Source organism: Schistocerca nitens, chromosome 2, assembly GCF_023898315.1.
Source record: "Schistocerca nitens isolate TAMUIC-IGC-003100 chromosome 2, iqSchNite1.1, whole genome shotgun sequence".
NCBI classification, from domain to species: Eukaryota; Metazoa; Arthropoda; class Insecta; order Orthoptera; family Acrididae; genus Schistocerca; species Schistocerca nitens.
Window position 1 is genome coordinate 268318157 of NC_064615.1, and position 15538 is coordinate 268333694.

At 43.6% G+C, this 15538-nt stretch overlaps 1 protein-coding gene across 1 annotated transcript in view; it reads left to right on the forward strand.

Annotated features, from left to right (window-relative positions):
* Positions 1-1959: 1959 nt before the first annotated feature.
* Positions 1960-15538, forward strand: part of LOC126236010 (ryanodine receptor) — a 702826-nt gene continuing 689247 nt past the window's right edge. The window contains exon 1 of the mRNA XM_049945018.1: positions 1960-2114. Coding sequence (XP_049800975.1) covers positions 2061-2114 — 54 coding nt within the window. The 5' untranslated portion in view covers positions 1960-2060. The remainder of the gene's footprint in view (positions 2115-15538) is intronic.

The window sequence follows — 15538 nt, forward strand, 5'->3', positions numbered from 1 at the left end:
GCCGTACCTTTTTGTAACACCCTGTATAGTGTAGTTGGGGTGAGTGTCTGTGTTGGTGCCATCGTTTTGAGTTCACGTCTCATGGTTTAGCATTGGCGTTTTTGTCTGTACTCTTTGCCTAGACGGTCGATGATTTGTCAGGAAGTGCTTTAAGGTCGGTCCATTTGTTTTAAAAAAATGGCTCTACGCACTATTGGACTCAACATCTGAGGTCATCAGTCCCCTAGACTTAGAACTACTTAAATCTCACTAAACTAAGGGCATCACACACATCCACGACCGAGGCAGGATTCGAACTTGCGACCGTAGTAGCAGCGCGGTTCCAGACTGAAGCGTCTAGAACTGCTCCCATTTGTTTTAAACTGTTATACTTTCATGACGTACATCGTGTGTCATGTTATTCTGTGCCTGTACTACCTAGAGCATAGGACAGTTGTAACCCAACACTTCCAAGCGGTGCCTGTGGCCTCGTCCCGCGACTACTGTGTAACCAGTCACCAGTATCTGGGAGACGAACGTGTTCTCCAGCCTGGAGCTGATGGCCGGTCTCTCCTTAATCCTCCTAAGTAGACTGTGATCGGATCAGACTAGGCTTGTGATGTCTCTCAATGGCCGGTGCTTCCCAACGTCACAGCAAAGAAGCTTTTGAATGTCCTGGCAGAAGGTAGGAAGAGGGAGACAGCCAATGAAAATGTTCATATTCTGCTCATTGCTCCGATTGGCTCAAAGGCGTAAATGTTAAATAATTTCGTGGAGCATTTCAAGATCGCAAAATTGGTGGGATGTGGATGTCGCGTGCCCTCTTGGGCGGAGGTGGTGTTATCATGGTGAATTTCTAAATTCGTGAACAACGAGCTACTTACTACTGTAGGGAAAACTGAGGGAATCAAAAAGAGCATTCGAATCAACGGGCGCCGATCATTTCCGGTTTGCTTGGTGAGCATTGCCGTTTAACGACAGAGCATACGCTCATAGACAAAGACTTCAAATTAGCTTGTGGTAAGTTGCTAGCTGTTCTAGGGTGATGTTCCGTGAACAAGACGGACGTGGCGCGGTTTAAAAGAACCCAGTAACTTACATTCCTTCCGTCGAAATTTGAGTCTGGCGTTTGTGCGTGTTGTTTTTACGTATCGACTGTGAACTATATTCCTGTTTTGTTGTTGCAGAGGTTATCGGTGGAAGTTACTAGGAGCCATTTGGATGCGGTGTATGAAGTTCTAGCAGTTTAACCCTGCGTCGCCGGTCAAAGCGATGCTGTCCACCTTTACTTACACTATTTTTAGCAGTGAAGTGATGATGAGAATTAATCTGGGTTCGCCAATAAACTCTACGGAGCCACGAGGATTGACAGAAGGAACGTTTCACATCCCAATTTCCCAATGCGCAACAACATCCAGACTGATGCGTGAGGTATGGGCTATGCTCAGTTAGGACTAGTACCACGCCTCTCCTAGAATTAGTCGTTGGTACGAGTATAACTCTGTGACGGACAGCGTATGGAAGATTTAAAGGGCGCGCTTCGCTTCTGTCATCGCTTGACCCAACCGCGCGGCTGCGACCCGGACCGCGGCCATCACGTGGCGGCGTGGGGTTCGCCCGCGGCGCTACGACACAGGCCGAGCCCTCACGGAGAAGAACACGGAGGCGCCGAGGACGGCCGAGAAGCCACGGAGGTGGCCGAGCTGCCGCGGAAGCTGCCGAACGGCAGCTGGCGGGCGCCGCAGCGCTGGCGCGGGATCAGTCGCGAGCGAGCCGCCGCGCGGGACACTCCGCAAATACATAAACACGTAGCAGGCCCGGCCAGGCTGAGCTCGCCCGGCGACTGGGCCGCACTTCCTCCTCCACGCCCCCGCAACGAACGCACGAGCCGCCCGCGCGCCCCTCACCACGAATGCCGTAGGCGCGACGCGACGCGGCGCACCGGTCGCAGCTGCGACCGACCCCCGATACACAACTGTTGCTTCTCCAGACTGACTGGCCGTAGATACCCCCCTACTGCTCCGAGTTTTTGTTGCTGCCAGTTTCCCTCGTGTGTCGCACAACTGTACGTGTAGTTCAGGATGGCTGACAGCGAAGGAGGCTCCGAGCAAGATGATGTATCATTTCTCCGAACGGTAAGTCCTGATCCCACATCACTCCAGCACATTTTTGCACTAATGTCCAGTATTGCGTGCAACCCTTACTATTTTACTAAAGTTTTCAAACCTTGAGAATCGTCCAAAATTACAAAGCCAATGACTGGCAAATATGTGTTGCAAAACTCTTCACTATTTCAGGTTACAATTACTGCTCTAATCTCTCCTTAACTAACAGGAAAACTTCAAACATTCTTTGCTCTCCAGTTCCACGGGTTTAAAACAGTGCATATTATTCCCCAAACATGTAATTTAATGGCATTCTGAAAGTACTATCGAAAAGTCTACGCTCCTAAAAGCAGAAATGAAGTATAATACTGCTGCAAAGCGTATCAAGAGGGAAAATAACCGCTAAAACACAAACGACGATAGTCTACGCTAATTTCTCACAGAAAGTGTTCAAAAATGGCACGCAGCATGATGCCTATGTTCTTGTTGTGAACTGAAAGTAGCGCTGCAGTGCACTTACCAATGTCAGCAAAAATAAATCCCCTAAACCCTCATCGTTTCACTAGAAACAAGCCTGAAGAAGTTAAATTCCTTAATACTATGCTGCTGACCCTTTCTTCCTGGACACAGTCTCAAATAGTAGATCAATCTACAGAAACTTGCAAAGAACGAAATTCTAAGCATATGAAGTCTGGAGGACGAACCAAAACACTCAGCACTACAGAGATCGTGTCTGCCGATTTTCTTTGGCCTATTCAATAACATTCATTCTGCAGAGCTACAGTAACGTTACGTATAACAAAAGTTTCTTCACCAGTCATGGCCTGTAGCTACTTTCTGACCAGTGAACCCTGCTTCAGCCTCTCAGTGTACAATGTCTCGCCAAGCCTTCAATTTACAGTATTATATAAGTCAGATCAAACGGCAGGCGAATTCCCGTCACAACCGTTACAAAATGATACTATTACATTGTACGAAATGTAAAATCAGTTCACATTAATGATAGAATAAGAATTAGGGTACCAGCATGGAGTCATTTTTTGGCACTTGAGCTATCTCAGTTGTTCATAGCATAATAATAAGGTACGACTTTAATATACCAAATAAATTTAAATCGAGTACATATTGATCACTATGATCATCGACCTTTTACGATCTTCTCACAAACACCGTTGCCTTACGTTAGTAACGACGACATCCATGCTCTTTTAATGTTTTCTGCATTTGTCAAAGGTTTTTAGTTCTCATATTTCTGCAGTGGTCAAACTAACACCTAACATTTAACAGAAGACACCTGTAATTTCCTATGACACTGATGTAACAATAATGAAATGTATCCATCGTTATCTGATCTTAACGAAGACGTAAAATCGCTTGGAAACGATAGTGCGATGGTAAATTACCCAGACAACATGCTCAGACATAAAACAATCGAGACAGGAGATAATCAGAAACTTTACAGTTCGGGGAGCAGATGAAAAGACAGTTATTCCGTGCAATTTTGGGACGTAAGTTCACTGGCGACTAGCTTCCGTTTTGTCATTTTCCAAAGTCAAATTTTGCTAAATGCTGACGGGTCACGTACTCTCCGATACCAAGCTTTGTAACAGAACTGTTTTCAACCGACTACTTGGAACGCATTGGTTTTTTCGAGATTACGAAGCTGTTTCAGTGGTTCGATTCGCATCATGGCAAACTATTAATTTTTCGTCTCCTGTACCCAGTGGGTTCGAGAGTCGATCTTATCGCAGATATCAAGTCGCTCTCTGTCAGTGCACGGTGGAATGGATCTCCCATTGGTGCAGACTCATATCGCAACAATCCCACGTAGATTTTTACGTGTTTATAGAATGAATTATGTCTTGTAGCCACAAAACTGGCATTTCCGGTACTTGTCGATGACATATTTAACGTGACTTTTGATCAACACGGAAGAGGCTCATATAAACATCGAACTCTCCAGAACGGGAATGGTGGTGGTGGTTAGTGTTTAACGTCCCGTCGACAACGAGGTCATTAGAGACGGAGCTTACGCTCGGGTTAGGGAAGGATTGGGAAGGAAATCGGCCGTGCCCTTTCAAAGGAACCATCCCGGCATTTGCCTGAAGCGATTTAGGGAAATCACGGAAAACCTAAATCAGGATGGCTGGAGACGGGATTGAACCGTCGTCCTCCCGAATGCGAGTCCAGTGTGCTAACCACTGCGCCACCTCGCTCGGTCAGAACGGGAATGCACCCCGTTGACATCATACGTCAGTTTTGAAGCCTCTATTGTCAATTTCTACATGATGTGACAAGAAACTTTCCTTCCTTCTATTTTTACGCGTATGCGAAGCACACTACTGTTGCTAAACGTGCATTCACCCTTGATGCATGTGGATCTAGCCTTTCGCATGCGCAGTCAAGATGCGCAATAGCAGTCAAAAAACCGAGAATGAGTTGCACGATTCTGCAACGAACCCTCACCAACAACGCGGATTCCCCTAGCTACTTCCTGTCTGACTGCAGTTTTTCCGCTTTGCTTCGAGAGCTTTCGCTGTAATTGCAATGAACTTTCAAATATTATGAATAATCTTCTATCCACAATATTGGGATTTGTTGGAATTTAATTAAACTGGACATTTTGATCTAAATGGAAATGTACATTTTTTAACACAGAGAATTTACATTCCATGAAAGATCTACCTTATTTACTCGTTTTTATAGCACGACCGGTTTCGCAACATCAAATTTCATTTTCAAGTACACCTTTACAAAACATCAATGTCTTTCCAAGCATCACGATTTGACTCGGCCATATACTCATGATGCCCAAAGAAAAGGCTGCTGCACATTTACACACACTGTGCCATGTGGAAATGATATTAGAGTATTAAAACGAAAATGAGTTCTGTGTTACAACCTGGACATTCTCATAGACTTTTTTTCTTTTTTAGAAAAAAAAAATTGTGGTGTGGTCTTATGGGACCAAACTGCTGAGGTCATCAGTACCTAAGCTTACACACTACTTAATTAACTTTAACTTACGCGAAGGACAACACACACACCCATGCTCGAGGGAGGACTCGAACCTCCGACGGCGGAGCCGCACGAACCGTGACAAAACGCTCTGACCGCGCGGCTGTCCCGCACGGCTGACTGCATTTTAAACACATGAAAATTTTGTTCTTGTTAATGTTCGTCCCTGCAGTCTTGTTTCAGTTTTAACCAATGCACCTATGTACCTCGTAACGCCATCCTGGAGACGGGGCCTGCTACAACGCTAACATGCAAAGCACTGTAAAATACAACGGTTGTACGTCTCTTTCAAAACGTGCAGTGAGAGCAATAAAATTTAATCAAGCAGCAGTACTTGATTCCTCGCGGCCTCAAGTTATCAGCATTAGATCACACGATATCGTTGCTCTCATCCTCATGTATGATACCCCACGAGTGACTATGTAGTGTACGTGGAAGTATACTACGCTCTACTACTACTGCCAGTTCTGTTCAATAATGAAAGCCTCCGACTGGGACTGCAGTTTCGGATGTCATCCAGCGCTTCGCCCAGAACATTCTGTCCTCACCGGCGCGCTGATTCAGCAACAGCAGAATATCTCTCCCACCTGGCTCCCTCTGTATGTGATCGAAGCACCTCGCGAACTGATGCCGGAGGTTCCAGTCAATTGTGAAGGAAGGAAAGGCGTGCAATAACGGTTTGATACACGATTAACAAAGTCATCAGAGAGAGGAAGGAAGTTAATATAGGACAAGGACGGTTTAAAAGTTATCTCAAAGTGCATCACGGTTGCTATATTATCACGTAAGCTTAGCGTTACAATACATAGACAGTCAGTTCATTTCATATTTCACATTAGATCAGACACACTTCATGGATGTGGAGGAGAATGCTCTCTGCCATGCTGAAAGAATTCAGATCCGTACCTTTTTTTTTTAAATTTAGGTGCAGTGCTACGAAATGACTTAACATCGCGAAAGTCACTGTATTACAGTGCTAATTTTAATTATAAAATAATTAAAGGGTTTGTATGAAGATAATACTCAATGTAGTAAATGGACCTGCTCAACGGAAAGTTCTCCACGTTATCTAAATAACATTTAATGTGCTTCGGCAGGTTGTTAAGTTCGTGTGTTCCCTTGTATCTGAATTCTTTTAGTAGTAATGTTAACCTACTGAAGCCTTTGCAGAAGTTGTTTTTGATCCTAGAGTTAGTTTCATGCTACACACTGTTTTCTGAGAAGGGTGATGACAACAACAATGAATTCGTATATTGCGAAGTACTCGACAGAAGGTTTTGTGTCACGTACGAAATGTGCTTCGGCAGGTTGTTAAGTTCCTGTGTTCAAATGGCTCTGAGCACTATAGGACTTAACATCTAAGATCAGCAGTCCCTTCATGTGTTCCCTTGTATCTGAATTCTTTCAGTAGTAATGTTAACCTACTGAAGCCTTTGCAGAAGTTGTTTTTGATCCTAGAGTTAGTTTCATGCTTCACACTGTTTTCTGAGAAGGGTGATGACAACAACAATGAATTCGTATATTGCGAAGTACTCGACAGACGGTTTTGTTTCACGTACTAAAGCTCGGCTGCACATAAGCATTTGAGCGAAAACTGTGTACTAGAGAAAATGTTTGCATAGCGTTCAACCGATTCCGCTTTTAGATGTATGTTCGCTATTCGTCTTGAACTGTAGAAACTCGCATTAATCAGCTGTGAGTTTGTCGCTGTGTCCGCCGCAATATATTTCAGTGAATTCGCCAATCTTCTGAACTCTTTCCGTGATTTTTTTAAACATTTATCACATTTTATAACCTGCCTCCCTATTATCTATTGCAGGTGGTATGACATACCTTTTGATTTTCATAGTGTGACAAACTACGTGTAATGACACAGTCGAAGGTCCACAAACTGTTGCGCGCGCTAGTACGCCGCAACAGATACGTAGTTCCTTACTAACGTGCGCAGTTAAGATGGTAATCGTACGAATGCCTCCGCCAATCCTCAGCTGAACCATAAAAGTTTAGATACAACTGACTTTGGGTTCTGTGACCGCCTCGGAAAAAATCGTCTCTGAGTACACCGGTGGGGCTACAAGTAGTCGTGTTTCTTTCTTTTCTTTTCTTTTTTTCCCCCTCTAATCTGATTGCTTCGTCAATCCCAACGGTTTCCTGGAACTCGATAGAACTCGAGTCACCATGTCCCACGAGGGTCACCAGCTGTTCAGTTCCTCGACACAGTGTTTCAGTACCTCGGCATCTTCTACTACATGAACAATTCAGATACAGACCTACAATGAGATGAACGTGTCAGTTACTTAACTTTTAGAAAGGTCTATAATAAACTATGCATACAGTAGCAGTGTCATGAAGACTCACAGGTTAACGAACATTACAAGCACCTGTCACTTCATCTGCATACAGTAACAATAAACAAAATAGCCATGTCAGTTATAAATATGTTTATAAAAGTAGAAAGAAAGTTCAAATGACTGTTATAAATGTGCACATCATATTAAGGTAACAATAATTCTGTTTAAAACGGAGCACCCTACGGGAGAAACTGCAGTATTCAGCAGTGTTAGTATTACCCTCTAGACATCCACTACTGGATACAGGCCTCTTATAGTTCTTTCCATGCATCACAGTTCTCATGCTGTTCAACCATGTTTTCTAAAGTCGTCCGCCTACTTAGTTTTGTATCATCATCTCTAATTTTTTTTATTAATTAAAAAGAAACTTCTTGGTCCATCTATCATCCATTCCCCTCGCTTTATGTCCTATCTACCTTTATTTAATCTTCATAACAGTGATAATTACGTATCCCTCTCCAGTCTGTCCTCTCATCTACTTGTTCGTGTTTCTGACGCGTTAAGTAATTGCCAACATGTCTTTCTTGATTTCTCGCCTAGCAACGCTTGGTTTCTGAATGGTTCTAGGGATCACGCCTCACTATCGTAAGTGACTTTCTTGATTTCTCGCCTAGCAACGCTTGGTTTCTGAATGGTTCTAGGGATCACGCCTCACTATCGTAAGTGAAAACTGTTAATAACCAACTGCAAACTTCACTTTTTCAGACATTTCGAAAGTTTAGTTCTGCAACAGCCATTTAGTTTACCAAAAGCAATCAAGGCCGTTTCCACTGTTTTGTCTAATTCTTTTTCCCGTCCACTCGATCTTTATCCTCAGCTGTCCTGAATTCAAAGTCTCATCAATCAATTCTATAAATATATCATTAATTTGTACTTCTTTATTTTAGATGTGCTTATCGCACACTATTCGAGTTAGGTCATCTTTGTGTTCTGAACCGCAGGAGTTGCCAGAGGGAACTGTTCTGGCGCTGTTGTTTACAGCAATCTACGAAACTTGATTTCTTAATGCAGAAGTACACGTCACTGAAAGGTAATCCGTAAATTGCGGTAAAAACTGAGCCTCGATGCCGCTCACTCCCCATCCATTTCCAGTAGCGATCCCACTGTAAACTCCTTGCCACTGCCTCATTCCGACCTGTGGATGTGTAGCTGTGTAGCGTATATAAATACACAGAGCTTTTGACGTGCACTTCCTTTTTATAGACCTATAAACGAGCGTGGAACGAAAGCTAGGGACCAACTGAAACCTGTTGAACACGCTTATTACTCACGAATTGCACGGCTGGGGAGCAATAGACAGAACATGTACACCGGCCCTCTCTTACGACCTTACTCCGTTTTTATGTTTTTGAAACGTCAGCCTCTTATGCGCATTACAAACCGAGCAACTTTGTTTGCAAACAATGTTTCAGGACTTGTTTGCAAAAAAATTTGTTTCGATACGTCATTTCACGTCCAAGTAGAGAGTACAGAAACCGTCGTGCGTATCGAAAACAAAACCAAATTTTTTATGATCTTCTTAGTTTCGAAACAGTTTTTATGGTTTGCCGGGATTTTAAGCTACGTATTGCTTTCGATTTATGTAAGATGTATTGAATAATCCCTTATAGCTTAATTTATCAGTTTTTATAATTCCATAAGAAAAGAGACGAACGTAAATCCATGCGTTATACAACCGACATATTTGGTATCGTTGGCTGATAGGCAGAGCTGGGAACAGTACTGCGTACTGACTACTGAGTAATGAGTACGTCCTCACTGGTGACTGTTACGAAGCATTACTTCATGGAAAACAAGAAACATGTACCAAAACCTCCCCCTATACATTCGAGCTTTGTTTCTGGACATTTGTGCACTGTTTGAATAGATTCTTGAAGCGTTTCTAAAAAAAAAAACACCCGTAACAAAGTTCACTAGTACGCACAAGATCTTAAACGTTGGCTTCAGCAGCGAAAAGTCACACAGCTTTCCGAGGAGCAAGAAACTTACCACCAAACAAGGAACATAAATTATTACGCTTATAAAAATACGTGTGAAGACAATTTTTTCTCGAATGAACTTGCAGTGAATAAAATGTTTGCGCAATCTGCGAGTGGCGCCCCCAATTGGAGTGCACGGGTTTAAATCCCCGTTACTCAAGTAAATGAGCAACTACATGAAAGAGGCGCAACGGCTCCGTTTTAATGAACTGTCATTAACGTCATAGACACACACGTGTTTATCATGTGGTTCTCCAATATTGCCGTGCAGTCGTGCCTAATATTGCTGAGAACGAAGCAGCAGTGCGTTGACTGGCTGAAAGTTCCACATGGCGTGTAGCGCCGAAAACTGTGGATTTTAAATTGTCGTTGCAGTGTGTCCCGAAAGTAATGTACCCATTGAAACAACCAATAATTTGTTTGATAATGGAGTAACAGCTGAAATGTTCATAGGTATTTACAATCCATAGTAACGAGTTTATTTGTGAAAAACAACATAGGGATATGTCCACCATTCACGTTTTCATAGTAACGAATTCGTAGCACAACGTGCACCATGACCTGCAAGGCTTCCTCCGAAAGTTTACAGATTTAACCGTGCTAATGTTGTCTCTGAGGGCAGCAGATTCCCTTGGATTATTCCTGCAGAAAACTTCCTTGAGAAAACTCCAAAGAAAAACATCAGGTGCCAAAAGATCCGGTGATCTCCGCGGCGAGCCAATCTTTCTATTACGACACAAGACCGAAGCAGGAAACATCTCTTGAAAAAGTGCCATAGTCTTTCTAGTGGTATGTAAGATTGCACCGTATCGCACAAACCAAAGTTCATTTTTTCCCATAGCCAATAATTAACTTATCAAAGTGTTGAAATGTCACGGTAATGCTCACCATTCACGGTGGTGGTCATCTCTCGAACATTTTCAAAAAGAAAGAGCCAAACACGCGATGCGATATTATCCCACACCAAACTGTAACACTATGCTCGTCGAGAAATCTTCCGTGGATAGTTTCTGGATCTCCTGTATCACAAAAGCGTTAGTTCACCAGTCAAGTGACCTTGATTGTTCATCATAAATTTCTCGTAGAAACAGAGTTGTTCTGAAGACAGGAGAACAGGTAATATTTTTTGAGAAATATGAATTTTAGAGGGGTGTTTTATGTAAGTTAGCTGTTGAAATTCTTTGTAACGAGGATTTCGCTGTGCCAGATTCTCGAAGCCGACGACCAAGTCACGTTTGGGAACTGCCTGCCACTGATAGGCGGGCGTTGTCAATATTCACTGCGTTCCGCGAGTATTTTGGACGGCCACATCTCAGTCTGTCGGTATGACAGCACCGCAGCCCGTCTTCAAACGCAGGCACCTCCAAAGGCCTGTCATAGGCAGTGATATTCTTTTCTTACTGGTAAACTGAGCATATCTTCCGCCTTCTGCTGCAGCTAAGATTTATTTTCCAGTATTGTCAGTTTCGGCTGTTAACCATCTTCAAGCGATAGCTGCAAAATACGGGACGTAACTACGCTTCATTCCGCTTAAAATGGCATAACAGAGGAAAGTGACCAACAGTGGAAAAAGAATCGTAATTGCAGTCGAAGGAAGGAAATGCTGTCACTTCACATTTTTTGAATAACTGTGCCGCTGTCGTTAAATTATACCACGCAAGGCAAAATGGCGCTACCCAAAACCGGCATCGAGGCAACAGTGGAGAATCTCAGGTCGTAGAAGACATGGGGGGAACGACGGCTGCGAAGATGTGTACGGTCGAGTAGACTGCCCAGAAGAACCAAGAGGCTACCACCAGTGTCATCTCAATAACGGTTCAGCGACCGTTGCTGTAGTTGGGCCTGCGTAGATGACATTTAGTTCATGCACCCATGTTGACTTCTGTTCATCCGCGACGAAGGCTGCAATTTGCACGTTTTATGCTCCATTGGATACCCTTGAAGCGTCTGAAAGCACACACCCTGCAGCAATCGTCGGAAGGGTCTAGGCAGGTGGAGGTCTGGGGTATGTTTTCGTGGTATTCCCTGGGTGACCTCCTCATTGCGGAAGGCACAATAGATCAACACAATTACGTATCTATCCTTGGGGACTATTTCCACTCCTACACCCCGATTGTTTTTCCTCGGTACGATTGCATCTACCAGCAGGACAATGCAACGTGATCACAGCTAGCCGTGTACCTGCTTTGATCGAAGAGCACCAGTATGAGTTTGCCGTACTCCCCTGGCCACCAATCTCCCCATATTTAAGTTGAATCGAGAATCTGTGGGACAAGTGCGATCTGGATGATCGCGTCATGGACCTTCAATCGAAAAACCTAGCGCAGCTGGCCGCGAGTGGTTATTCAGGCTTTTGACAGGTGCTCATATTAATGTAACAGGACAGTATGAACACATCGCACAAGAACGGAAACAGAATGTGACCGATAATGTTGTGTACTTGAGCATTGTTATTCGTTGGAGTTTGTGATAAATTCGCACAATGTAGACATTTCTACGTTGTATCAAGAACAACTGGATTGGAGAGACACACCTTCTAGTGTAAGGCACCACCACCCCACCCCACCGCCACCCCCCACCCTCTTCCCGTGTTATCGCTGACAACAGCGGTGAGGTTTCGCGCTGTGTGTTCCACAAGACTGCAAAAACGTTGGGGAACCATCATAACACAGATCCTCGGAGTATTTCGCGGTGGCCTGAAGATTTCAAAATATTTTATTCATGCTGACACGTGGCCGTCCAGACGACGCCCATAACTGATGGTTATTGGTCGGAGCTGATTGCGTGGGGCGCCTGTATCGCTGCCGAATGCTCGAAACGGTAGAGGCTAGCTGATGTGGGGGACAGCAGAAGCACCTTCGTGTCCTTGGCGTGTTCCTCAAACCTCTCTGGGAACGCTATCCCCTGTTCTTGAAAGAATACAACTCCGATGCACAGAACACTTTCAAACGTCTGATTACAAATGAATTAATGTTCAATATTTGACATTAAGCATGATTTTTAATTCTATAAATATTCATAGAACCTTACTGAGAACTATTTATATTTTTTATATATAATTTTGTAGGTATCTTCAGTGGCAAATATGGGTACTGTCTGTGAAATGGATAGCGGACAGAGTTAGTAGTAAAGAAGTAATCAGTTATAACACCGCACCTAATGTTGATGTTTCAATGCATGAACAGTGGAAATGTAGTAACCAATAAACTTTTTTTTCATTATTTTGTGGGGCCTTAAACGAGAAAATATTCAGAAATTGTCTGAACGTATGTTTAATGGTTGTTGTAAGCCACTAAGTGCTCTCAATGACAAGCACTGGATGAGTATATTCTCGGTAATTTTGCGCTCCGTTTCAAGAAAAGCTAGGTCTTTACGCAACTGAATTTTTATTACAAAAATCACGTACAACGATATACTTTTATAGATACATTCAGTGGTATGAGGATACTGTCTGCAGAATGTGTTGCGAATACAGTTACTGGTAAAGAAGTAACAATATAAAACGTGATGCCTTATGCTGAAGATCTGCTGCATGAATAGCGAAAATGTAGTGACCAATAAATTTCTCTTTTCATTATTTTGTGCGTGTGTGGGGGGGGATTTGTATCAGCGAGAAATAGTTTCTAATAGGTTTGAAACCGTGCCTTAATTCTGTGCACACCGCTGGATGAATGCAGTTAGAATAATTTTCGCGTCCTCAATTACGATGTCTGAAGACGTTTACAAAGTTTCTGACTTAAAAATTTTACTTACGGTGTTAAACCTTTAACTTAAGATTGTAGTTGTTAATAGTAATATCAGACAGCATTTTAAATTTTTAAATTCTGTCAATAATTATGTGAAATACTGAAATTCAAATTTTTTTGCCCCTGGAAGCCTTGGGCGATCTGCAACTGGGGTGGCGTGACCGTTTGAGCTATTCGGCGACACAGATTCGAAACCGATGGGGTGGTACATCGATTAGCAGAAGTCTCCTTTGGGGTGCCTTAAGTCAATTCAGCCGGCCGCTGTGGCCGAGCGGTTCTAGGCGCTTCAGTCCAGAACCGCGCTGCTGCTACGGTCGTAGGTTCGGACATGTTGTGTGTGTGTTGTCCTTAGGTGAGTTAGGTTTAAGTAGTTCTAAGTCAGGGGACTGATGACCTCAGAATTTAAGTGCCATAGTGCTCAGAGCCATTTGAACCATTTGAACATCTGAGGTCATCAGTCCCCTAGAACTTAGAACTACTTAAACCTAACCTAAGGACATCACACACATCCATGCCCGAGGCAGGATTCGAACCTGCGACCGTAGCGGTCGAACGGGTTCCAGACTGAAGCGCCTAGAACCGCTCGGCCACAACGGCCAGCTTTCCTCGGCTTGATTTTAGTAAACACGTCTGCAGCCAACTTCAGTTTATAGAAAGAACAAACTCTTCACGAAATATTTTATGAGTTCTTCACTTGTTGGAGTATAAAGAGTCCAAAAGTAACTTTAAGTCTGACACTACCTCATCGGTCAGTACAAGTTATACCCATTCCCAGCTGACACAATGCCCAACACTTACAGAGACCCAGGGCTGTAGAGGCAGAATGCTGTCCAGGGCGACGACTGAGCCCTTGGTGCAGGACAGGTAAAGGTCTTCCGGTTGTTGGAGGATATGACGGAAGTGCTGTCTGAAGGCCGTGCGCTGGCCTAAATAGTCAACTCGTAGATAGATTCTCACAGGCCTATTTTCGGGACATGACACGGCGTATGCATGAAGACATGCGGTTTGTCAACGACGTCTACCGTCGCCTTGTATGCTGCCTGGTGACCTGGCTCGAGTGCTGTTTGTCATCTGCTGGCCTGGCGACTAAGTTCTGGGGTTGCGAAGTCCCGCATCCTTTGAACATGTAGGGGCTGAACTTTCTGCAATCCACAGAATGTATATGTGCTTGTTGTCGTCGCGCCTGCTATTTAGGGCGCCACGGCAGAAAATATGCAAAGACAATAGGTTTCAATGTATCACTTGTACCAACTGTTGTCAGTGTGTACTTGTAAGGCTGAAACAGTTTCCGTGGAAATGTGCCTTACACGGCACTTTACGTTCTACCCTCACATCAGATTACCACTGTTTCAATAGCACATGTTATCAGAACTAGTAGAAACGTGTGTTGTTGTGCTTTAGAGTCTGAAAACTCATTCGATGTAACTATCCACGCTAATGTATCCTGTGCAAGCCTCTTAGTCTCTCCGCAGCTACTGCACCCTACACTCTTCTGAACACTTTTTCTGCAGACTCTGTAGACTGTAGAATTTTTATCCCCCCCCCCCCCTCTACATCTCATCTACATGGATACTCTACAAATCACATTTAAGTGCGTGGCAGAGGGTTCATCGAACCACCTTCACAATTCTCTGTTATTCCAATCTCGTATAGCGCGAGGAAAGAATTAATACCTATATCTTTCCGTACGAGCTCTGATTTCCCTTATTTTATCGTGGTGATAATTCCTCCCTGTGTAGGTCGGTGTCAACAAAATATTTTCACATTCGGAGGAGAAAGTTGGTGATTGGAAATTCGTGAGAAGATTCCGTCGCAACGAAAAATGCCTTTCTTTTAATGACGTCCATCCCAAATCCTGTATCATTTCTGTGACACTCTTTCCCATATTTGGCGATAATACAAAACGTGCTGCCTTTCTTTGAACTTTTTTGATATACTCCGTCAGTCCTACCTGGTAAGGATCCCACACCGCGAAGCAGTATTCTGAAAGAGGACGGACAAGCGTAGTGTAGGCAGTCTCCTTAGTAGGTCTTACATTTTCTAGGTGTCCTGCCAATAAAACGCAGCCTTTGGTTTGCCTTCCCCACAACATTTTCTATGTGTTCTTTCCAATTTAAGTTGTTCGTAATTGTAATACCTATGTATTTAGTTGAATTTACGGCTTTTAGATTAGACTGATTTATCGTGTAACCGAAGTTAACGAATTCCTTTCAGCACTCATGTGGATGAACTCACACTTCTCGTTATTTAGGGCCAACTGCCACTTTTCGCACCATTCAGATATTTTTTCTAAGTCTCCCTACTCTTTCTGTTACGAAATTAAGCTTTACCTGACGCGTCAGGATGTGTACTACCAACCG